This window comes from Pygocentrus nattereri, chromosome 1 (genome assembly GCF_015220715.1).
Source record: "Pygocentrus nattereri isolate fPygNat1 chromosome 1, fPygNat1.pri, whole genome shotgun sequence".
In the NCBI taxonomy this organism is placed as follows: Eukaryota; Metazoa; Chordata; class Actinopteri; order Characiformes; family Serrasalmidae; genus Pygocentrus; species Pygocentrus nattereri.
The window spans coordinates 22,927,565-22,954,709 of NC_051211.1; the positions used below are offsets into that span (position 1 = coordinate 22,927,565).

Below are 27,145 nucleotides of genomic sequence, written 5' to 3' on the forward strand. Positions count from 1 at the left end.
TTTTCAATGAATCAAATTTCTTTATTCTTACAGCATACTCAGAAAAAATGGACTAGGCATGTAAAGTAGTTGGTGTGAATAGGCTTTGATTTTCTTCTTTTCAACAGAATTCTCTTTTATTATGTTAAAAATGTAATATGTATGTGTGTTGCTCAAAGAGGAAGTTATCGGGGACAGATCTACATGAGAATGTGAACAAAATTTGAAAGAGTGATACACAGAAGCATGATTTTTATTATTTATTCAATACATTTCAAAAGTGTGCAGTTGAAATCAACTATCAACTGCTGCCTAAAAGCACTTTGGCCTTTCAGAGTGAGATTTCACACAGATATGAAGTTCCAGGTGTCAAGCAGAGAAGAATATAACCAATTAAGGAGCACCAGAGAAGCTTTATTCAAGGTCCTATAAGAATCAAAAAAGTGCAATTAGTATCATATTATCTGGTTTATTATAATTAATAGCACATTATCCTGTTGAGTAGTCATGTGTAGGTTTAAAGAGTCTGAGCATGTGTGTGCTTTAAATACTTAAATGAAATACTCAAATAAAATAGCAAATTTTAAAGTAGATATCAAAGAAGAAAAATACATATCAGCCAATACTGACATATACAAGGTCTCTTCATCAGTACCAGATAAGAAAAACTAATATTGTGCCTCTAAACAATCAAACAAACAAATAAATAAAGTGTAACGACCTACCATAATGAGTCACGCATCCCTTGTTCATCCATGAAATTCGAAAACTCAAAAAATGCTTCTTCAAACACTCTATAGGGTGAAACAGAAAAAGAATAAAGGTTATATAAAGAGCTACACTGTCACTGAAGGGACATCATGACATTTTAACATTTCTAATTTATATCACCTTTAATAGACTTTGTACAATAAGACATCGCAAAAGGCTGCATCACAGAGTAGGATAGTATATATGGAGCGTGTTGTGCTGTAACATGGTATAAAGTCAAGTCAAAGGAAATGAGCAGTTAATCAACTGGTTCAGAACACATGTTCTTCACTCCCTTAAAGGGCTCATATCATTAAAAAAAGAACTTTTTCACTCCCCAGGCCATCCATTTATGGAAAGTAAGCTGCAAAAACAGCCCATTTTGGGTTCATAGTTTTTGTGATATCATGAAAACCAACATATTTACATGTACCCTCTTTTACACCTACAGCAATTTAGCTCCGTCCATTTACACCGAAGTTATAAGGAGGTTTCAGCTTAAACTGCTTTTCAAATGAGGCACAAAACAATCAGAACAGAGCATATTTAAACATATCAGCCTTACAGACACAGTAACAAAAAGAGCCTGCTTAATTCTAAGGGATTCTAAGAGAGGTAAAAATGAATTTTTCATTCAGGGCTGTTTGCGGTACATAAATGCACACACAAGCCTTAAGTGCATGAGCTAATTGTCCCACAGTTTAAGAACAACGTTTCTTACTGCACAGTTGCAAGGAATTTAGGGATTCACCATCTACAGTCCATAACATTATTAAAACATACAGAGAATCTAGAGAAATGCCCTCTGCATGAAGGGCAAGACCAAAAACCAATATTGGATACATGTTATTTTAAATCCCTCAGATGGCACTGCATTAACTAACATGCTTCTGTAAGAAGTATAACTACACATGTACTGGAATACTGGAAAAACCTTGTCAGTAAACACAGTTCATCGCTGCATCTACAAATGCAAAGTAAGACTCTACCATGGTGGTTGGTTAGTGTAGTGGTTAACACCTCTGCCTTCTACGCTGTAGACTAGGGTTCAATCCCCCACCTGCCTAAGCACCCTACACTATACCAATAAGGGTCATTGGGCAAGATTCCTAACACTTCCTTTGCCTACTTGTGTAAAAATGATCAAATTGTAAGTCGCTCTGGATAAGAGTGTCAGCCAAATGCAAAGTGAAAGCCAGCTATCAACAATATCTATGTCACACTTGCGTTGGACTCCAATTCTCAGCGATCTACAGGAGATCATGTGACTAATGAACTTGACTTGCACTCCTATAAGCACTCTCACTCACCTGAGTTTTAATATGTGGCACCTGTGTCATAAGTCATATGACTAGGAATATGGATTATTTAAGCCCGGGCTTAGCAATGGTTAAATGCGAAGTATTGCATTTCCGATAATACTGAATGTTTTTGTTATGACTGTCATCCTGTGTTTTCTCACCATTGATTGGATTATCTGTCTTCCGTCTTTTTGTCTTACCCACCTGGATACCGTTGCCTGAGTTCTCTGACCTGTGTTTTGATCCATGGACTGTTTACTGTTTTGCTCGCTCCCTTACTTGAGATTAAAACTCTCTTCTTACGATCTGCACGTGTCTGAATTCTACTGCAGTGTTACAATCTAGAAATACCGCCAACTTCTCTGGGCTAAAAATGATCTGATGTGGACTAATGCAGAAAAACTGTGGAAAAAGCTATGCTCTATGATAGTATGGGAGTGTCTTAGTGCCAATGCCGCAATTAACTTTAAGATCTGTGAAGGCTCCATGATTGCTGAGAGGTACATACACATTTTAGAGCAACACCATATGCCATCCAGTTAATTTCTTTTTCAGGGACATTTATACTTGTTTCAGCAAGACAATGCCAAGCCACATTCAGCACATGTTAGAAAAAATGTGGGCTCACAGTGAGCCCAGGTGGTAAACTGGCTTGTCTGCAGTCCAGGCATGTTGTGGGCATCAAATTTCGATTAGGTGTATATTTACAAAAAAAAAAACAGCTTTTTTGAGGAAAATTAGAAAAAATATTACACAGCTTGTCTTTGTACCATTTTCAATTGACAACAGTTCTATTATTTAGAACATCTACTCAATAATTGTCTCTTTCTTTCCCCACCTTTCAGATTCTTTCAGTTTCTCCTGAGTAATCAGTCCACTGGCCAGCAATTTTTCAGTGCAAATCTTTCTCATTTGTTCCAAGTTCCTGTGAAGCCTTAAGTGCATGAGCTAACTGTCCCACAGTTTAAGAACAACGTTCTTGTTTTCCTCAAAAAACAGCTTTTTTGAGGAAAATTAGAAAAAATATTACACAGCTTGTCTTTGTACCATTTTCAATTGACAACAGTTCTATTATTTAGAACATCTACTCAATAATTGTCTCTTTCTTTCCCCACCTTTCAGATTCTTTCAGTTTCTCCTGAGTAATCAGTCCACTGGCCAGCAATTTTTCAGTGCAAATCTTTCTCATTTGTTCCAAGTTCCTGTGAAACATACAGAGCAAAGCAAGAGAGACATTTGTGATTGACGCTCCTGAGAAAATTGGGTTATTTGCATTTTTTGATCAGTACAGAAATGTGCATTGTGATGTACTGCAGTAGATTGCAAGTGAAATAAAACTCAATATTTTCCACTTTTATTAAATTTGCTTGACCTGGAATTGGTGGAAAAAAATATTATTAAATGTCAGAATATTTAAAGTTGTGTTTTGTTTTCTTCTATACCATTAAGCTTTTTCACATGTCTGTAAAGCACTTTGGGCTGCCAGCATGAATGTTATATAAATAAAGATTATTAGGCTTTACATATACATATATTTATGTATTTCACACACACATATTCATGTATGATTTTCACACACATCCATCTCTAGGGTTTACAGAGAACGGTCTGAAAAAGAGGAGATATCCAGTGAGCGGCAGTTGTGTGGACGAAAATGCCTTGTTGATGTGAGAGGTCAGAGGAGAATGGGCAGACTGGTTCAAGATGATCGAAAGGCAACAGTAACTCAAATAACCAACCAAAACCTCTGAGGAATGTTTCCAGCACTTTGTTGAAAGTGTGCCACAAAGGAATTAAGGCAGTTCTGAAGACAAAAGGGGGTTTTTACTACCTTTTACTAGCAAGGTGTACCTAATAAAGTGGCCAGTGAGTGTATACATATACATATATATATATATATATATATATATATATTATGGCAAGCCAAACAGGAAATATTTAATGAACATTGATATATATGGAATGAACGTTGATATATATGGAATGAACACTGATATATATGGAATGAACGTTGATATATATGGAATGAACACTGATATATATGGAATGAATGTTGATATAAATAGAATGAACGTTGATATATATGGAATGAATGTTGATATATATGGAATGAACATTGATATATATAGAATGAACACTGATATATATGGAATGAACATTGATATATATAGAATGAACATTGAGATATATATGGAATGAACATTGATATATATGGAATGAACACTGATATATATGGAATGAACATTGATATATATAGAATGAACACTGATATATATGGAATGAACGTTGATATATATGGAATGAACACTGATATATATGGAATGAACACTGATATATATGGAATGAACATTGATATATATAGAATGAACATTGATATATATGGACTGAACACTGATATATATGGAATGAACACTGATATATATGGAATGAACATTGATATATATAGAATGAACATTGATATATATGGAATGAATGATATATATGGAATGAACATTGATATATATGGAATGAACGTTGATATATATGGAATGAACATTGATATATATGGAATGAACATTGATATATATAGAATGAACATTGATATATATGGAATGAACATTGATATATATGGAATGAACGTTGATATATATAGAATGAACATTGATATATATGGAGTGAACATTGATATATATGGAATAAACATTGATATATATGGAAGGAACGTTGATATATATAGAATGAACATTGATATATATGGAATGAATGTTGATATATATGGAATGAACGTTGATATATATAGAATGAACGTTGATATATATGGAATGAACACTGATATATATGGAATGAACATTGATATATATAGAATGAACACTGATATATATGGAATGAACACTGATATATATGGAATGAACATTGATATATATAGAATGAACACTGATATATATGGAATGAACATTGATATATATGGAATGAACACTGATATATATGGAATGAACATTGATATATATAGAATGAACATTGATATATATGGAATGAACATTGATATATATGGAATGAATGTTGATATATATGGAATGAACGTTGATATATATAGAATGAACGTTGATATATATAGAATGAACGTTGATATATATGGAATGAACACTGATATATATGGAATGAACATTGATATATATAGAATGAACACTGATATATATGGAATGAACACTGATATATATGGAATGAACATTGATATATATAGAATGAACACTGATATATATGGAATGAACGTTGATATATATGGAATGAACACTGATATATATGGAATGAACACTGATATATATGGAATGAACATTGATATATATAGAATGAACATTGATATATATGGACTGAACACTGATATATATGGAATGAACACTGATATATATGGAATGAACGTTGATATATATGGAATGAACACTGATATATATGGAATGAACACTGATATATATGGAATGAACATTGATATATATAGAATGAACACTGATATATATGGAATGAACGTTGATATATATGGAATGAACACTGATATATATGGAATGAACACTGATATATATGGAATGAACATTGATATATATAGAATGAACATTGATATATATGGACTGAACACTGATATATATATAGAATGAACATTGATATATATAGAATGAACACTGATATATATGGAATGAACGTTGATATATATGGAATGAACACTGATATATATGGAATGAACACTGATATATATGGAATGAACATTGATATATATAGAATGAACATTGATATATATGGACTGAACACTGATATATATAGAATGAACATTGATATATATAGAATGAACATTGATATATATGTTATATATATATGATATATATATTCTCATGGACGTTGTGGTCATATATGTCCTTGGTAACTGTCATTATGTGCCAATGTTAAGGCACTGCCAGAGAAGCGTTTTTATAGCACAAAAGGTTTATTAACTCATAGTATAGAAGACATTTTCTAAGGAATAATGTAGTCAAAGAGTCTACAACGCATGATAAAAGTAAGTGTAGGACTACTAAGTGATTTTCTGTTCATACCATTCATACTATTACTTGTGTAATCTTTGTGCCAGTACCAGTGTATTTTGTTGTATATTTGTAAGAGAGCAGGACATTTTTATATTTTTGGCTGTTTCTGTGAGACCCATGTTGTCTCTCTTGTGAATATTGTTTGTCTCTCCTTTTCATATTTCTTTATTTGCCTCAACCCAAGTTTGAGGGCTAATTGGCTTTTTCTAATATAAATGTAATTTAATAGTAATTTGATATCTTATGACATAGCAAGTAAGTTTCTATGCCAGTGTATTGAAGTTTTGTATTGCAGTAACAGGTAATTTATTTAACAAATTATTTGATTTATTTATTTATTAGTATTTTTTAAATTAATTAATTTTTGAATTTATGTTTTGAGAAATAGACAGGTTCAAGGACCTCCTCAGCTTGAGACTTTCACAAAGGAGGTTGTGCTTCTTCCGGATAACACCATTACCCTTGTGCCACGGCAAGCAAATAAGGCCTGGTTGTTTGATAATGGCCATGTGAAATCTGCGGTAGAATTTAACATTGAATGGGGCGAGTCACAAGTGATGTCCACAATTCAGAGGGCTTTTATGCCACAGGTCGATGGCTGTAGGTGAGTGTGTAAAAGGTTAACCTACTTAGACCATAAGTAAAAACTCCCTGCTAGCCAAATATGTATTTCATCAACTTTACTATACTGTTGAATATCAGTAGATGACATTATTGGTAAGAGACGTACAGACCTAGTTTTAACAGCAACAGCTAGTTTAGAAAGAAAAAGCACAGGAACCGGAAATACATTCAGCAGGAAAAGGAAATAGGAATGGTAAGCAGGTCCCATTCCATATAAAGAGTCTGCAGTTTATGATTAAATTACCTCATACTGACACTCGTTGGGTATTTTATATATACATAGGTATGTAAAGTTTGGGTGTCCCTGGTAAAATTACATATATGTATATAACTGTTCATTCTATATATATCAGTATTCATTCCATATATATCAACGTTCATTCTATATATATCAACGTTCATTTTATATATATCGGTTTTCATTCCATATATATCAGTGTTCATTCCATATATATCAATGTTCATTAAATATTTCCTGTTTGGCTTGCCATTATATATATACAGGGGTTGGACAGTGAAACTGAAACACCTGTCATAATAGTGTGGGAGGTTTCATGGCTAAATTGGACCAGCCTGGTGGCCAATCTTCATTAACTGCACATTGCACCAGTAAGAGCAGAGTGTGAAGGTTCAATTTGCAGGGTAAGAGCACAGTTTTGCTCAAAATATTGCAATGCACACAATATTATGGGTGACATACCACAGTTCAAAAGAGGACAAATTGTTGGTGCACGTCTTGCTGGTGCATCTGTGACCAAGACAGCAAGTCTTTTTGATGTATCAAGAGGGTCAATATACACGGCCGGGCTGCTATAGCCAAACCTTTGGTCACTCGTGCCAATGCCAAATGTTGGTTTCAATGGTGCAAGGAGCGCAAATCTTGGGCTGTGGACAATGTGAAACATGTATTGTTCTCTGATGAGTCCACCGTTACTGTTTTCCCCACATCCAGGAGAGTTATGGTGTGGAGAAGCCCCAAAGAAGCGTACCACCCAGACTGTTGCATGCCCAGAGTGAATCATGGGGGAGGATCAGTGATGGTTTGGGCTGCCATATCATGGCATTCCCTTGGCCCAATACATGTGTTAGATGGGCGTGTCACTGCCAAGATGACAATACACCAATACACACAGCAAGACAGGTGAAAGCCTGGTTTGATGAACATGAAAGTGAAGTTGAACATCTCCCATGGCCTGCACAGTCACCAGATCTAAATATTATTGAGCCACTTTGGGGTGTTTTGGAGGAGCGAGTCAGGAAACGTGTTCCTCCACCAGCATCACGTAGTGACCTTGCCACTATCCTGCAAGAAGAATGGCTTAAAATCCCTCTGACCACTATGCAGGACTTGTATATGACATTCCCAAAACGAATTGACACTGTATTGGCCGCAAAAGGAGGCCCTACACCATACTAATAAATTACTGTGGTCTAAAACCATATATATATATATATATATATATATATATATATATATATATATACACAGCTTGCTTTCATTACTTAAGGTAATTTTTACTCCAATTTTTTAGTATTTCTATTGGTCCAATCATCAGTTTTCACACAATGTCAAGGACAGTCAATTACAGTTTTGGAGGTGTCTAGTCCTGACTTGAATCCCATCTTAGAACCATAAACAGTCAGTTCATGCTTGAAAAACCCTCCAGTGTAGCCAAACTAAAATTATTCTGCAAAAAGGAGTGGGCCAGAATCCCTCCACAATGATGCAAAAGACTCATTGAAAGTTATTGTAATCATTTGCCTCTAGCTGTTACTGCCAAGGGTGGCACAACCAATTGTTAGGTTTAGTGGGACATTTTTTCATATGGGTTATATAGATTTTGAATACATCCTTATCTTTAATACATGTAATAAATATTTTAAAAGCTGCATTTTGAGTTTACTTGCATTGTTAATCTTATAATAAAATTTGCTGAATATCTGAAACATTTAAATGTGCCAAACTAGCAAAGACAGAAGATATATATTATATACACAGAGAGAGAGAGAGAGAGAGAGAGAGAGAGAGAGAGAGAGAGAGAGAGAGATTTTTTCCCATACTGTAATTTTCAAACTGTAGCTTTTTATTCTGTTACTGAAGAAATTGTTATTGGTATTAATAACAACATGTAACAAAAATGACATAAAATGTAAATGTGTATTTGTTATTGTGCATTATGTAAAGTTGTGAAAAATGTTTGTAGTACTTACTTTGCAAGTTCTTGTCTGTCACTGTCATCAATAATTTCATTGATTAGTTGTTTTGAGTAGTTTGAAAACAATCGTGCACAAGCCCTTGTAAGAAAAACAGTTCAGTCCATGATAAAGTTGATTAATCTATGGTAATGAAAAAATACACAGTAGTCATGTTACATTTATACCTCACTTCTGGAAGCAGGAACACTGCTGTTTTCGCTCTCTCTTCCAGTATGACTCGGGAAGCCTCTTCCTTGAAAGGTTTCCAGCGTTCCATGACTTCACCTCTGTGAGACAATGAAAAAGACCAGGAATTTGTGTTTGAAGTGTCATGAGATAAATAAACTAAAACTAACTTAACACTGCCAACAACCAAAGCCACTGAAAAAGAACTACAACAGACAGATTTCTGCACTCTTAGCAATTTTCTCTTTTGCTAAACTTGCCATTATTTTGCCATCATTATTTTTACTCTCTTCACTCGCAGAATAGAGATCCATTTGTGCAAAAAATTATCTACACCATAAACATATTTTTAAAATATTTTATTGCTTTTAACTTCTGTGTTTTTAAAATGCTTTTATAAATACATAATTGAAAATATTATATATATATATATATATATATATATATATAAAACCATATTATTTAGATAAGTATAGAGAATATTCTAGATAAAGGAGCAGAAGAGGACAATCAACTTTCAGTATAACTCGATTAGAGCTGAATTACTAGTAGGAAGTGTTTCTTTTAAATGTTTTTAAACCAGAAAATTAACTGAAATATAATTATATTAATAATATATAATAAAAATAATATAATTGTACATAATGAAATAAAGGTGCAGCTCCATGTGAAAATCACCTAACGTATGATATTCATTCATTTAGGTCGTACAGTGAAAATCAATTCTTGTTGCACTTACTTGAAAGTCTCAAGCTCTTCCTCTCCTACAACAGCAAGGCATATATTCGAAGCTCTATAGTACAGAGTTTCAATCACAGGAACCGCATCCATTTCATCCAGTTTTACCCAAATGGGAGTAAACACAAGAAGAGCTACATTGTTTAAGGCCCTGAAAATATTAGGAGATGGATATTTATGGTTAGTGTATGCAGTGTAAGCTACAAGCTGCCTTAATAACTTGAAAAATCCTCAAACATTCTCTCCTACAGTTGTTCAATCAACACTTAAGATTCAGGGGCAGAAGATATTGCAGAAATGTCTCAAGTCTTAAATATTATCTGCTTAGTCGCCATGACAACTTTAGTTAGGACTGAATTTAGGACAGAATCTATTACAGACCAACAGTTCATAAGTTCATTATCTTACTCTACCTCCAGTTAAGAAAACACTATTACAGAAACATCCTAACCAGACAAGATTTCCTAAATACTGTCCTGACTTAAAGACAATCCCAGAAGTGCCTTAACCTCAGTTTTAACCATTTGTTAATATTGCTTTATTCAGTAACAGGCAGCATAATTCACTATAAGTAGCATAATAACAATGAGTTTTTTTTCTAACAGTGTTTTAAAAACCTCAGACACTAGAGACATGATCTCTATGTCTCTATGTCTATACACCTATGATGAAAATTCATCAGATAAAATATTACAGAGATGGTAGTGAATAATTAGGAGACAGAGCTGAATGTGTGTCTGTTTATTAGGAGGAATAACGTTAGCTCACTTGGCTGAAGTGTTTGGGAAAGGAAACTGAAACTGTGGAGCGATGCTTTGATAAACAGCTCACAATATTCTTAACTTTGAGTTCATCGCACTTGTTTGACCTTTTTTTTTTACCTCATGCAACTTTTGTTGCTTGACACAGACATGAAATTAAATTGCATTTGAGATGCAAAATGTAAGGTGTCCTGCAACTTGCTTGAAACTCTGTCACAACAACAGTATCTTTGTGGAACATGAAACAACCAATCAAAACACTGATAATGCATGATGTGACCCAAACAAACAGCATACTTTCAAATCACTCATTGCACCAAAGGACCAATGGCCAAGGAAAACCAGAAGATGGGGGTCCCAGACTGACTCAAAAGTAGTTTTTCATTTTTATTTGGTCAGTTTAAGAAAAACTAGCCAGCTGTTGCTAACACCTGTTTAAACAGCTATTTGATGGCTAGTGATCTGTGTTATCTACATAGCTAGCTTTATGTTCTCCTCTCTAGATGCCCCCTAATTTTACACAGAGACCAGATTCATTGAGATGCAAAGGATGAAAATGAGACTGAGATGTGGTACTCAATGAAGTCAACAAATAACATTAAGTTTAGCCATCATGGAAAGAATCAATTAAATCCTGAACCAGCAGTGAACAGATTTTAAACATGTAGAGAAATTAACGTTTTCTTCTTTGTAAAGATTTTGTTGATACTCAATAATGTTTCAGTCACCTCAGACAAAGGCATCTCAGCTGACTGGTCTCAAAATTTTAACTTACCCCAAGACCAAGACTATTTAAAACTGTTTGTTAGTGTTCACCAATCCTGCTCCTGAAGATCTGCTTTCCTGCTAATTTTAACAAATTTTAAATCAACCCCACCTGTTCAATGTAATAATCACAGTAGTCAGAAACTGAATGCACCATCTTATATGTATTTAGTACTTATTCCCAGTACTTGTATTCTGTACTAATAACTGACTATAAACGTGCTTGATTAGATGAGTGAAGTGGGTTACAGTTGGAAGTGAAACCATACCACTCTCTCTAGAAACTCTAGACTAAAGCTCTACAAAACTGCTCTTACCTTTCATTTTTCCGTGCCCTCCCATGATCAATATACTGGACCGTTCGAAAGGCTATTTCCAGGGCAACTATAAAGACTTGGTTAAAATAATCCAAATATAACCTGACAAGAAAACACTACATTATGGAAGAGCATTTAAATCATTTTAAAACATATACATTTCAAACAAAAAATACTGAGTATTAATGAATAATTGCCCCATCAGATGTCACTGTGCAGCAGTGCAAGACATGATGAATAATTCAGTGTAACAGCTAAAATACATACACACAAATTGGCTGTGTGTGTGTGTGTGTGTGTGTGTGTGTGTGTGTGTGTGTGTGTATATATATATGATATGATATATATATATGATATATGATATGATATATATATATATATATATATATATATATATATATATACACACACACACACATATATTGTTGTTTACAGTATGGGCTTTCCTCCACAGCTAGCCATTGTTCCTCATCATTTGTGTTAGCCACTCATAATAGCAAAGCAATATAATGAGTCAAGTCGAAAATGTTATAAGGTTAGATTAGATGCCCTGCCATTACAGCAGAAATTACACATTAAACATTTTGGACCACCGATCAGAGGATTTCAACATCATTAAGTCTTCAAAGGATAAAACCTGAAAAACGTGGCTAATTGCTAGTGTAGCTAAAACTTGCCCTTGCTATGGCATCACTTGAATTGATTAATGGATAAGTGGACTTTGAGAGACAACTTTTTGAAGAGTTTGCCCAGATGAAAGACCATTGTGCATCTTTTCTCTTCAAGCAGTGTCCATTACTGTTGAGTCATTCTGCATTATTACATAGTGTGTTATTATAAATGCCTGGAAAGCAATGTGTTTCTCTGCTCTGATATGTTGCAACAATCATGGTGTCATCTGCAAATTTGATGATGATTTTGGAGCTGTGTCTGGCTGAGCAGTCGGGGTGTACAGGGAGTACAAGGGCGGGCTGAGCACATAGCCCTGAGGTGCTCCGGTGTTAAGGGTCAGTGAGGAGGAGATGGTATTGCCCATCCTTACCACCTAGGAAGTTCAGGATTCAGCTGCACAGGGAACTGTTCAGGACATGATCCCGAAGCTTAATGTTGAGCCTTGAGGGCATGATGGTGTTGAATGCTGAGCTGTAGTCCACAAACAGCATTCTCACATATGTGTTCTTTTTGTCCAGATGGGAGAGGGCAGCGTGTAGAGTCAAGGCTATTGAGTCATCAGTGGATCTATTCTGTCTATAAGCAAACTGCAGTGGGTGCAGAGTGGCAGGTAATGAGGAACAGATGAAGTCTCTGACCAGCTTCTCAAAGCACTTGCTTATGATGGAGGTCAGAGCAACCGGGCACCAGTCATTTAGAGTATTAATCCTGGCTGACTTTGGAACTGGCACAATGGTGGCCAGTTTGAAGCATGTGGGAACAATTGAGAGTAAGAGAGGTTAAAATGTCTGTAAACACTCCTGCTAGCTGATGTGCACAGGCTTTGAGAGCACAGAGCCATGGAGACAGAGGGGAGTGCTGACTCAGTGGTAGCGGGGGTGGGGACTCTTTCCGCCTGCGCAGTGTGATTTGCCTCGAAAGGGGCATAAAAAGCATTGAGCTCATCTGGAAGCGCAGCACTAATGTTATTCACAGAACGAGTTTCCCTCTTAAAGTCTGTTACTGTGTTTAACCCTCCCACAGGGTTCTTGTGTTGGTGGTGTTGAGCTGTGACTCCACTTTAGCCCTATATTCACATTTGGGTGCTTTTATGGTCTTACAGAGAGCATAGTTGGCATTTTTTATACTTATCCATGTTTCCTGATTTAAAAAACCTTTAAAATGCTTGTGGTGAAGGTAGAAATGCATAGATCTTCTGATTAGATAATCTTTTAAGAAGTCTTATGGGCTAACTGTTAACGTTTATCTGAAAGCATTATGCTAACATGTTCATCTGAAAAGTTTTCACATAAAAGAATGTTCCTTAATCCCAACACACCAATTCATCTCATGAAGGGTCTGAGAATCAGTTGATATGTAATGTAAAGCTGCCTACAACATGATCTTGCTACAGTAATTAAGCAGTTTAAAAATTACAAAAATCTTAATGGGGATTGGATTATTGGCTCATTCACTATTTAATGGATTAATTAACCATCCATTTGAAATGTACCTTGAGTTAACTGACACCTGATTTTTTTTTCAACAATTGTATTTATCAGGGAGAAAACACAAATTATATACATTATATATGAGAAATCCTTACCAAAAAGCCTCTGTCGTCAAATCTGCTTCAACTACTGGTCGGATGAGTTCTACCATTTTATTCATTTTTTCCCAGAACCTGCTGTGATTTAATGCACTGTGAGAAGAAAACAAAATGTTATTATTATTTTTTCCCAAATGTTAAATTATATGCAGATTCATTTTTGCATAAGCACACAATCTCTTATTATTAGTGTGTCTAGATCATTGATCATTATATTAATCAATATTAAATATATTATTAGATATACAACCTCACTTCCAAAAAAGTTTGGATGCTGCGCAAAATGTATATAAATGTAAATAAAAACAGAACGCACTTGCTAATCTCATAGACCCATATTTTATTAACAAATAAAACAACACGTCAGCTGTTGAAAGGGAGACATTTTACCATTTCAATTAAAAATGTTAACTCATTTAGAGTTAAATGCAACAAAAGGCTAGAAAAGTAAGTGGTGCAAAAACAGCTGCAGGAGCAATTTGCAACTAACTCACGTGACTTTGTATAAAAAGAGTGTTTTAGACCGTTTTAAAGATGGGCTTTGCTGCATGTGAAAATTGTGGAACAATTTCAGAAAATTGTTCCTCAATGTAAAACTGTGAAGACTTTGGACATCCCTCCATCTGCAATACATTATATCTTTAAAAGATTCAGAGAATTTGGAGAAATCCCTGTATGCAAAGTACAATGGTCAATATTGGTGCTGATGGTCAATATTGGATGCTCGTGATCTTAAGGCCTTCAGGCAGCACTGCATTAAAACATACATGATTCTGAACTGGAAATCACTGCATGGGCTCAGGAACACTCCCAGAAATATTTCTCTGTTAACACATTTCGCCATGCAACCCATAAATGCAAGTTACAGCTGTCAACATGATCCAGAAACTCTGCTGTCTTCTCTGGGCCCAAGCTCGTTTAAAATGGGCTGAGGCAAAATGGAAAACTGTTCTGTGGTCAGATGAATCAAAGCTTGAAATTCTTTTTGGAACCCACAGACACCTTGTCTTGCAGACTCAAGAGGAGAGGGACCATCCAGCTTGTCATCAGTGCAGTTCAAAAGCCTGCATCTCTGATGGTATGGGGTGTATTAGTGCCTATGGCATGGGCAGCTTACACATCTGCAAAGGCACTATCAATGCTGAACAATATGTACAGGTATTAGAACAACATATGCTCCCATCCAGACTGTGTCTCTTTCAGGGAAGGCCTTGCATATTTCAGCAAGACAATGCTAAACTATACACTGCATCCATCAACAGCATAGCTTCACAGAAGAGTCTGGGTGCTGAACTGGCCTGCCTGCTGTCAAGACCTTTCACCAATAGAAAATAATTGGCGCATCATGAAATGAAAAAACTGGCAGTGAAGACCCAGGACTGTTAAGCAGCTAGAATCCTACAACAGACAAGAAAGGGACAACGTTCCTCTTCCCAAACTCCAGCAGCTGGTCTCCTCACTTGCCAGACATTTACAGACTTTTTGTTAAAAGAAAAGGGGATGCTACACTATGGCACAATGGACATGGCCCTGTCCCAACTTTTTTGAGATGCGTTGCTGCCATCAAGTTCTAAATGTAATAAAATATGGGTATATGACATTTGCGACTCATTACATTCTGTTTTTACTTACATTTATTTACATTTTACACAGCATCCCAACATTTTTGGAATTTGGAATTTAGTTGTATGTCTACTCACAGATATTTAATGTTGTGAAATCAACGGAGTGTGAAGTTAGTGGTGGATATTAAGGTCTGGTTTGGATCGCTTTTTCTTGACGGTCACATTTTCTTCTAGAATTTTTTGGATAGTAGAATGCATTCTTCCAAACCAGCCATTAGGGGTGTACTTTGTGTACTTCTGGTGTCGGTCCCAAGCCCAGATAAATGGTGAGGGTTGCGTCAGGAAGGGCATCCGGCGTAAAACTTGTGCCAAAACTATCATGAGGATCACAAATATGATTGCCATACCGAATCGGTCGAGGCCCGGGTTAACAACGACCACCTCCGGTGCTGTTGACCAGCAGGATGCCGGTGGAAATTGGACTACTGTAGGTCGAAGACCATCAAAGAGGACAGGAGGAAGGCGGGTTAGAAGGCAGTGAGAGAGAAGGAAAGGCAGGAGTGTGGAGGTTAGAGTAGGGACTCTGAACATAGGGACAATGACTGGTAAAGGCAGAGAGCGTGCAGACATAATGGAGAGAAGGAAGGTAGATATTCTGTGTGTCCAGGAGACCAGATGGAAAGGAAGCAAGGCCAGGAACATTGGAGGTGGATTCAAACTGTTCTATCATGGTGTAGAGAGGAAGAGAAATGGAGTAGGGATAATCCTGAAGGAACAGCTTGTGAAAAGTGTTCTGGATGTAAAGAGAGTGTCAGACAGGATCATGAGCCTGAAGTTGGAGGTTGATGGTGTAATTTTGAATGTGGTCAGTTCATATGCACCATAGGTTGGTTGTCAGTTAGAGGAGAAAGAGGAATTTTGGAGTAAGATGGATGAAGTGGTAGATGGCATCCCTAAAGAGGAGAGATTAGTGATTGGTAAAGACTTCAATGGACATGTTGGTGAAGGGAACAGAGGGGATGAAGAGGTGCTGGGTGTGTATGGTGTGAAAGACAGAAATGTGCAAGGTCAACTTGTTGTAGATTTTGCAAAGAGAATGGAAATGGCTGTAGTGAACACGTATTTTCAGAAGAGGGAAGAACACAGGGTGACATACAAGAGTGGAGGGAGGTGCACACAGGTGGATTATATCCTTAGCAGGAGATGCCACCTAAAGGAGATTGGAGATTGTAAAATGGTACCAGGGGAACATGTAGCAAGGCAGCATAAGGTGGTTGTCTGTAGAATGAGATTAGAAACAAAGAAGAGGAAGAGAGTGAAGACAGAGCCAAAGATTATATGGTGGAAGCTGAAGAAGGAGGATGGTTGCAGGCAGTTCAGGGAAAAATTGCAACAGGCCCTTGGGGGCAGTGAGGAGCTACCTGAGGACTGGGAAACTACAGCTAAGGTGGTGAGAGAAACTGGCAAAAATGTGTTGGGTGTTTCGTCTGGTCAGAGGAAAGAAGACAAGGAAAGTTGGTGGTGGAATGAGGAAGTCCAGGAGAGTATTCAGAAGAAGAAGGCAGCTAAGAAAAAGTGGGATAACCAGAGAGATGAAGGAAGTAGGCAGGAGTACTGTGAGGCTAGTCGCATAGCGAAAAGAATGGTGGCAAAGGCAAAGGCTCAGGCCTATGATGAGCTGTATGAGAGGCTGGACAGTAAAGAAGGAGTAAACGACTTTTATTGCTTGGCTAAACAGAGAGATAGAGCTGGAAAGGATGTACAGCAGGTTAGGCTGATAAAGCATAGAGAGTGAAATGTACTAATGAGTGAACAGAGAGTGTTGAGTAGATGGAAGGAGTACTTTGAAGAACTAATGAATGAGGAAAACGAGAGAGAGAGGAGGACAACGGGGGGGGGGGGGGGGTAGGGGATCAGGAAGTGCAGAGAATTAGTAAGGTGGAAGTGAGGGCAGCTTTAAAAAGGATGAAGAATGGAAAGGCAGTTGGTCCAGATGACCATACCTGTGAAGGTATGGAGATGTTTAGGAGAGAAGGCAGTGGACTTCTTAACCAGGTTGTTTAACAAAATCCTGGAGAGTGAGAGGATGCCTGATGAGTGGAGAAGCTGTGTATTGGTACCCATTTTTAAGAACAAGGGTGATGTGCAGAGCTGCAGTAACTACAGCGGTATAAAGTTGATGAGCCACACCATGAAGGTATGGGAAAGAGTTGTTGAAGCAAGGCTAAGGCGAGAGGTTCAGATCAGTGAGCAGCAGTTTGGTTTCATGCCCAGAAAGAGTACCACTGATGAAATTTTTGCATTGAGAGCGTTGGTAGAGAAGTACTCTACTCTGACTCCTGGAAACTATTTGCAACGTTTAATACGTTGCTCAATCCTCCACCTCCACCTCCGGCTACCTGCCTTACAGCCGAAGCCCTTGCCTCTTTTTTCACTGGAAAAGTGGCGGCCATAAGCAGCCAGTTCACTGATGCAACGTGTAGCGGTCCTAGTACATGCTCTGCTCCTCCATATCTCTCGACCAAAGGTGCCATCTTCTCCTCGTTTACTCCTCTCACTGAGAGCGAGGCACTGACTCTTGTAACATGTAGCCGTCCTACTACATGTCCACTTGATCCGATTCCTACCAACCTATTACAAACCATTGCACCTGCTATCATCCCGGCTGTCACACACACCATCAATGCCACCATAACTACTGGTGTGTTTCCAACTGTCTTTAAACAAGCCCAAGTCACACCATTGCTTAAAAAGCCTTCTTGCAACCCTGCCCAGGTTGATAACTACAGGCCAGTCTCACTACTACCCTTTCTTTCCAAAACTATAGAAAGAGCAGTCTACAGTCAGGTCTCTGGTTTCCTCTCCCAGAATGACCTCCTGGACCCAAATCAATCAGGTTTGAAAAAAGGGCACTCCACTGAAACGGCTCTTTTATCTGTGATTGAGGCACTAAAATCTGCCAGAGCTGCAGGACAGTCCTCAGTACTCATTCTGCTGGACCTCTCAGCCGCTTTTGACACAGTCAATCATGAATTTCTCCTATCTACTCTATCAAACATGGGTATCTCAGACAATGCGCTACTATGGTTCAGATCGTACCTCACTGGGTGCTCATTCAAGGTGTTGTGGCATGGAGAGCTCTCCTCAGCCCACTCGCTATCCACTGGGGTTCCCCAGGGATCGGTACTGGGACCCCTTCTCTTTTCTATTTACACCACCTCTCTAGGCTGGGTTATCCGCTCACATGGCTTCTCATACCATTGCTATGCTGACGACACCCAGCTCTATGAGCAGGGGCGTCCCTCGCTATTTTTAAGAAACTCCTGAAGACAGAGCTCTTCAGGGAGCACTTACTCTAATCGCCTCTTGCAATCTAACCACTACCAACCTCATCTCCTTCTTGCCCTCCTTCCCTTCTCTACCGCGCTATTACCCTTTGGCCTCCTTTAAGGCCTGACTATGTTTGTTCTATGTACCTCATTATTTGTAAGTCGCTTTGGATAAAAGCGTCTGCTAAATGTAATCTAATGTAATGTAATGTAAGTACAGAGAAGGTCAGAAGGAGCTACATTGTGTCTTTGTGGATCTAGAGAAGGCATATGATAGGGTGCCAAGAGAGGAACTGTGGTACTGTATGAGGAAGTCAGGTGTAGCTGAAAATTATGTTAGGGTGGTGCAGGACATGTATGAGGATAATGAGACAGTGGTGAGGTGTGCAGTTGGAGTGACAAATGGTTTCAAGGTGAAGGTAGGGTTACATCAGGGATCAGCTTTGAGCCCCTTCTTGTTTGCAATGGTGATGGAAAGGTTGACAGATGAGGTCAGGCAGGAGGCTCCATGGACCATGATGTTTGCAGATGACATTGTAATCTGTGGTGAGAATAGAGAGCAGGTGGAAGAGAATCTGGAGAGGTGGAGGTTTGCACTGGAGAGGAGAGGAATAAAGGTCAGTAGAGACAAGACGGAATACATGTGTGTGAATGAGAGGGAGGCAGGGGGAAAGGTGAAGATGCAAGGAGTAGAGGTCGTAAAGGTGGATGACTTCAAATATCTTGGGTCAACCATCCAGAGCAATGGACAGTGTAGAAAAGAGGTGAAGAAGAGGGTGCAGGCAGGATGGACGGTTCTCAGGGCTGATGTGTGACAGAAGGATAGCAGCAAGAGTGAAAGGGAAGGTTTACAAGACAGTAGTGCGTCCTGCTATGGTGTATGGTTTAGAGACTGTGGCTCTGTCTAAAAGACAGGAGGCTGAGCTGGAGGTGGTGGAAATGAAGTTGCTGAGATTTTCCTTGGGAGTGACAAGGATGGACAAGATTAGAAATGAGCAAATCAGAGGGACAGTGAAGGTGAAGCAGTTTGGAGATAAAGCCAGAGAGGCCAGGTTGAGATGGTTTGGAGGAGGAATAGTGGATATATTGGTCAAAGAATGTTGGAGATGGAGCTGCCGGGTAGAAGGAGAAGAGGTAGACCTCAGAGAAGGTTTATGGATGTAGTGAAGGTGGACATGGAGATGCTTGGTGTAAAAGTAGAGGAGGCAGTGGATAGGGCAAGATAGAGGCAGATGATCCGCTGTGGCAACCCCTAAAGGGAGCAGCCGAAAGAAGAAGAAGTAGAATGCATTCTTCCATTTACCTCTGCAATGTTTTCATGTGCCACAGCTCTTATTGACAAAGATGTATGACTGACACTAAGAACGGTCAGCTAATGGCAATTCCAGATTAATAAATTTTCTGATGCTTCAAATATTGTGCTAAAAAAAACATGGATTCTTTTAAGCCAGTGCTTTCCAACCCTGGTTCCGAAGTTTACCCTGCCCCCAACCCACCTGATCAAACAAAGTTAATTAGCCAGCCATTCCCAGGTTGAAGTGGATGTTTTAGCACAGGGGTTAATAATGTGCAAGGCAGGTGGCACTCCAAGATCAGGGTTGGGGACTATATTCTAAATAGTTGAGGATTTAAAAAATAATATATAATAATAGATTTGAGTTTATTGCCATTGGCCTTTCCTCAGAGGAAATGAACTATAGTACAATTAGACTTACTCTTCTGCCTGTTTGACTTTCTGGGAAAATTCAGGAGATTCTGTATATTCCAGAAATTTATCCCAATAATAAGAACAGACTCTGGCAGCAACACTATGAAAAAAGAAATAAATGTTAGAATTTGGTCTCTGTGTCTAAAGCATTTTAACACACCAGACCAGCGTTTGACAGGTTTCATTTGTCAGCATTCCGTATGTGATTATATAAAAACAGCACACTCTGAACATAAGTCAGTAGTCTATAATACAATGATTTTAAAAATATGGACAGCATTGCTCTATTATCATGATTTACTTTTGTTATTATGTATTTTGCACCGTCTCAACATTGTCTTCTCGGCTGTTAGTCTTCCTAACTGATCAGTCAATAGCATGTATGACCCTCATAGTTTAGATGAATAATGATTAATTGATCTGGTCACTGTCAAATATCTTATTCTAATTAATCAAATTACATCTCAAAAATGTGGGAAGGGATTTCAGTTGCATTTTTAGTATCCAAATAATTTTTACACAAGTCTTACAAAAAAAGAGAATTACAAATGAAATACCAGTATTGACAGAATCTGTATTATATGGCCAACATTAAAAGGGAAAGACCGCGTATTCTCATGTGATCTGCATTTTGTTTCCTGCTGAAATAAGTTATTTCATCAATCTTTTACAAGCCCTCAGTAAGAGTATAAATGTATGAACCTCATTCATAATCATTATGCGAAAATTTAGCCACCCTGCCCACCACAGTAAGAAAGAGCCGAGTTGAAAATTAGGTGGGAAATCATTAGTGATACTTGCTGATACATCAGTAAATATCAAAATTGTAATTTTAAATGATTCATTCATCATTACACTCAAGTGAATATGATCCTGACAAATGCTGCTCACCTTACTGATACAAGTAATTCATCTTTCTCTTTCTGTCTCTCCACAGACTCAAATTCAGTGGCCTTCTCTCTGACTTCATCCACAACAGAATTTAACCTTAAACAAAAAGAATATTTGTTGTCATATTACACCATATGAGAGACCCTCCCTACTAAACCTACTAAACACTAGAGAACTTCAAAAGACAAACTGGATAGCCTCCTGGTCCTCTACTCCAAGACTTCAACCTTCTACCAGATAACCTGCAACCACTCAGCCGACTCACGCTGTTATTTTATAATCCTGTCCTAAATGTCTCATTCAGTGCTCAGAGCAAAAACATACTGAACCTGCACTCTAGAGTTGTTCACAGTCCCCTCTCTACTTCTCAGATCACTATTTTCTTTGTTTCACATTTTTCCTCTCTGGGTACTGTGTCATTACCCCAACCTCCACTCCACACCTCCTTCTCCCCCTATGGAATGACTATGTTTTTCTCCTTTTTCCCCTAATGACATTCTACAACTACTGCCATTAAGCAGTCCCACCACCTGACGGGTGTCCCCCATCCACAATGCTCCACATTATCTTCTAGATCCTACTGCCCTTCATCACATCCATGAATAACCTCTCTGTATGCACTCTCCTCTTCTATTATCCTTCTCTGCTGTCTTTGAATACACTTTGAAAAGCAAGATCTTCTCCACCTGCTGCTTTGCTGTCATATGTCCTGTGCAACATTTGGAGACAACTAAGAACAACTGAGAGGAGGAAAGGTAGACGAAATTATTACTAGATTCAGATCTCGATATTTGTTTTCAGATTTCACTTCTGAAAGAACTACCACAAGGTCATCTTTAGGTAGAACTAGATACATCAGTATCTGGTCTACACAAGCTACCACTTCCTCCTCCCTTCTCAACCTTTTCATGTTACCTTCTCTAAAGATGAGGATAACAGGACATGTCCAATCTGTTCTCCTGATTCCATTCCCCTACAATCAGTCCTTAGTCTTGCCTGCTCATTTCACTTTCCCAAATGACATCTTTTGACTACAGATAACCAGCAATCTCATTTCTTCATAACAGTTTTCCAAGACTATCTTCCAGCACCTACTCGTTTTCATGACATCATCTATCATAAATAACTCCAAACACGTCTCTCCACTTCTATACTGACTCTCATGTCTATCCCTGCTTTCTGTCCCATAACTAAGCTGATGATGGCCATCCTCTGTTTCCCACTCAGACGCTGTTTCTACTCCCATCACATCTCATCATGAATGGCAGCCCATCACCCGCAGCTGAATCCCATGCAGACTGGGCTGCTATACATCCCATTGTGGATCCTTGTATTTTGGTATCGGCACTGGTTCCTTTTCCTGGCACCATCTGTCGTCATTGCTTTCTTTGAATTCTTATTCACAGTAATATAAATATATAAAAACATGCTTTGCTTTCAGCCAATACACTCATATTCAATATAGGGCACAGGTTATCTGGAGAACCCCGTCCTACACATTTTACAATTTGCCTGTTCTAAAACACCCATGTCAAATAAGGGGCTGATTTGTTGGATCAGGTGTGTTGAGAACAGAGAAAAAAATTAAATGTGCAGGACACGGGTGGCTCCAGGACCAAGGTTAGAAACCACTGAATTAGAAGAACTGAAGCTATTAGTTTGATAGTAAAACAATGTTATGATTGATAAAGTTATGATCTTTACAATTTGAATACTAGTCTTACCTTTCTTGTAGTTTTTGAAAATCAATATGTCTAATTTGTGAAATCACATCTGCTCCATTTTTAAGAATGTTCACTATGAATGTTTCCACAGTGCTGTTGGAAACAAAGAAAGATAAATGTTAATATATCAAATTACATCAATCATTTTTTAGCATCTTAAGTACTCCCACATGCAGAGAAATTCACCATATTCGTAATTTTATTTTAAAAAAGCATCACTTTTCTCCATGAAATTTGAAATGTGCAATAATATTACCATTTATTTATTGTGAATTATGCCAATGTGCCAGCTAAAACAAGATGAGCTGTCCAAATGTATTACAACTTTGAGGCATTTCATACCAGTCCACCATTCCGAGGCAGGGCACCACCAACCACAAATCTTAAATAAACTCCATTAGAACATAGAACTAAGTCTATTAATGTTACAGTTTCATTCACTGTTGAGGCAGCCAGCAATAATACTGTATATTCTAATAAACTGCTGTATATTTAATATAAATCTCTAATCCTGATATGAAGTCATTATCAAATGATTTCATAGCTTGTTCTGAACTTTGCTCTCTATACTCATGTTTTAATGTTTCTTCTTCTGTAAAATCTTTCATTCATGCAAGAGAAAGTGTGTTAAAGCTGACCGTAGCTGCTCATATCAAGACAATATAAGTTATTTGATAACCAGCAACAGGTGATAGATGTACTATCTTGAACAAATCTGTTATCACAGATTACAATCATTCTGTGGGAAATACTTCTCAAAGATGTAAGGAGGAAAAAGTAAGGTAGATCATGCATTCTTACCTGGTGGACAGAAGGTAACAGAGAAACTCAAATGGATCATTTCTGACTGATGGAGCTCCAGGTAAGTAGTGTGACTCCACAGCTCTGTGAGAAATAAAGGAGTTTAAAAAGCACTGTTAGCACTGTTGCTATTTGCAGAGGTTATTACCAGTGACACTCACTTATAAGGATATGACATTGGCAGAACAATTCAAGGCAAGATGTGTTTCTTTGGAATTTAACACAAGAAGAAATCAACTGTAAGAGGAGCAAAATACTTACCCCCAGACCTCATTCCATTGTTCTTTTTGAATGACCCCTTCTAACATGTTCACAGCTCTGTTAAAGATATGAAGGACTGTGGTTATAATCCTGCTTTCAAATACACTTTCATTTAAAAAATGTTAGCCCTTAGAATTTGCAGTTGTCACCAGTAAAAATGCATGATACAATTACATATAACATATTTCACACTTGTAGATTATCAGCAATAAAAAATAGACATCAAAATAGTGGATTCTGAACTTCCAGTCTACATCAGAACTGGATTTTGTCTGTAGGTTAAGTTTCATTTGATTGTTCTGTTTCATAGTGGTGCTTAATGTTTCCACTTAATGACCAGCCCCACAGCCTCTGCACCACTGACAAACAGTGGCGATGAACTTAAAATTGTGAGAAAAGTTCTCTGTTCTTTTGCTTTTAAGCACAAGTTGTCGTTTCTTTTAAATAATGATATTAAACTGTGTTCACCTCATGGAAAATTTTGAAATAAAAAAGTTTGAGCAAATTACAAAATCACAATTAAATATTTCAATCATTTGACAGCCCTAATATAAACTGATAATTAGCTGAAGTAAAATAATGTTTCAGATTTCAGATTAACTGAACAATGAGGAAGAGATCTTACGGTAGATAATGTTGAACGCCCTTCTGTGTTGCTAGAGAACGGATCATCTTTTGTAGGTCATCTTTGTAGAACAGAAGCAGTCTTCGGATAGTACTGTGAATTAGAAACATCCATCATGAAACATCACTCTCTGATATACACTAAACTGAGTTTTATCACTGTAAAAATAACCATTTTTACAGTATAAATAAAAAAACTTTAACTTTTAATAGAAGTTAATGGTATGATTTTATTCCAAGTCTTTCATGAAATGTTTGACACAGTGCAAAGGGCAGCCCTGCGATGGACTGGCGACCTGTCCAGGGTGTATCCTGCCTTCCACCCGACGACTGCTGGGATAGGCTCCAGCACACCCCCGTGACCCTGACGGAGAAGCGGCTTAGAAAATGGATGGATGGATGGATGGAGTGCAAAGGGCAGCTGATGTTTTCAAATTATTTTACTGCAACAGTGGCAATATGCTAGTATAATTCTATTCTACTAGAACTAAATGTAGAATAGAATTATGGATGCATTCAATTCTACTTTTCAAAAGTAAAATGCACCAGTTGCATTTCATTATCTATCATGATAATAACCTGTGTTAGCAACATGACACTGTTATATTACTGAACAGAATCTGTCATGACAACTCACGTCATGATGATAGCATACGTTATCTTCTATGACATGTTTAAGATGGTGTTATGTCAATGTTATATAGCATGGTTCAAGTAAAACGTCACCATGGTTCCTTTAGCAGAGTTTGTGAACTCATGTCATAAGTAACATATGACTCTTTTTACATTTTGTGAATGGAACTGGGAGGTTGGGGCGGCGAGGTCAGTCCAACAGAGCATTTAACAGAACTAAACTGTCTAAAGTCTGTAATGAGTGAGTATCCCTGGAACTGTTGTTGACAGCCATTGAGAACAGCCAGAAAGGAGCACAGTGCATCGCAGAGCTCATATTCAGTACTTTGAGCTACACTGAAAAAGTGAAAAACTGTACTATTAAACAATTTTATCATTTTATTAATTGCAATGAATTATTTATCATCGTCTTTAAGTTTGAGTTGCAACACTTTAGGCATTTTTTTCATGTCCCTCTTTATCTAAATTCATTAGGTTGGACTCACCGTGCTGCTACAATCATATCATCCTGCACTCCTTTACCTCTTTCCTCTACACTGATTCTGTTTGCTGTCTCTTTGAAAGAATTCCAGTGACCTTGGATTGCAATTCTGTAAAAAAAAAAAAAAAAATCAATGGAATGGTTAATCATTAATATCCTGCTTTAATTCATGCAGTTTAACAAAAAATTGTCAACTGTTTGCTTTTTACCTGGTTGTTCTCAGCTGGTTTTCTCTCACCATTCTTTCAGTTACATCTCTCACTTTGTCCAGCCAGTTCAAAAACACTTGGGCCCCGAATTCCAACATTTTTTCAGCACTTTCATAATCTTTCTCTGACATCGTAAAACTCTGCCCTCCTTCAAAAAACAACGTAAAAATGCATCATTAACTTACATAATATTATAAAACATTTAATTAAGAAATTTAAAGTACTTAATAATTAAGCCTTATAAGTAAAATATGTCAATTACAAAGAATTTCTGTAGGGGTTTCTATGGTTAACGTTCACAGAAATCCTATCACTGACCCATGTTTAACTCCTCATATGGTTCTAGTTTACACACATTGTTAGACTGAAAGTGTAATTCACATTTATAATGACAAATACAAGTAGCCGTGCATTTGCGGTTGATCTTGTGTGTCTCATCCGATTTTAAAGAACAGCAGTTTAACAATTATATTCCACAAAATAAACAACACCTACTAGCTTCATTTCCCTATTCAACTAAAGTTCTTTTCAATGGGAACAACAGGAATTTGAATGTCCACCTGCATGTTTCATGAACTATATTTGACTAGCTAGTTTCTCATTCACACTCTTCTATAATCTATCTAAATATTTATGAAGATTTATTATTTTAATGTACTGTGTACATGTACTGTGAAAAGATTATGGTGTAAACATAGCCTCTGATATGTGCTACTGTAAAACTTTTCTGGAATTAACTATAGCAGCTCTGATGTGTAACATCAAAGTAAAATCATTGTAACTCACCACAAGAGAGAAGTAGAGCGAGGCACACAACAGCCACAAGTTTACCCATCCTGAAATAACTGCTTAGAAGAGAATAAACATAAACCAAAACATTTTATAAAAAGCTAGACTTTAAACATTATAATTATGTTCAATAGTCAAAGTATACCAGATCTGAATGTGTTGTTGATCATGTACGTGATCAATGTGGACTCTACTCTCGGTCAG

The 27,145-nt window shown here is 37.3% G+C and overlaps 1 protein-coding gene across 1 annotated transcript; it reads right to left on the reverse strand.

The window, feature by feature from the left end:
- On the reverse strand, positions 1-27,145 carry LOC108440878. The gene is made up of 18 exons (XM_017720050.1): positions 27,087-27,145; positions 26,939-27,000; positions 26,153-26,300; positions 25,948-26,052; positions 24,831-24,923; positions 24,206-24,262; positions 23,945-24,028; positions 23,144-23,236; positions 21,420-21,515; positions 20,536-20,628; positions 13,924-14,019; positions 11,667-11,768; positions 9,825-9,974; positions 9,085-9,186; positions 8,915-8,998; positions 3,146-3,232; positions 705-773; positions 1-405 (listed from the first exon to the last, which is right to left on the reverse strand). The coding sequence occupies exons 2-18, from the start codon at positions 26,985-26,987 to the stop codon at positions 324-326; spliced, it is 1,590 nt and encodes a 529-aa protein (XP_017575539.1). The 5' UTR covers positions 26,988-27,000; positions 27,087-27,145; the 3' UTR covers positions 1-323.

Bases quoted from the DNA above. Each gene is read 5' to 3' on its own strand.
- LOC108440878 (XM_017720050.1), bottom strand. From the start codon at position 26,987: ATGGGTAAACTTGTGGCTGTTGTGTGCCTCGCTCTACTTCTCTCTTGT. The intron at 14,020-20,535 runs GTAAGTCTAATT...TTCTTCTCACAG, and splicing joins AAAGTCAAACAGGCAGAAGA to TGCATTAAATCACAGCAGGT. The intron at 406-704 runs GTAGGTCGTTAC...TGATTCTTATAG, and splicing joins GGGATGCGTGACTCATTATG to GACCTTGAATAAAGCTTCTC.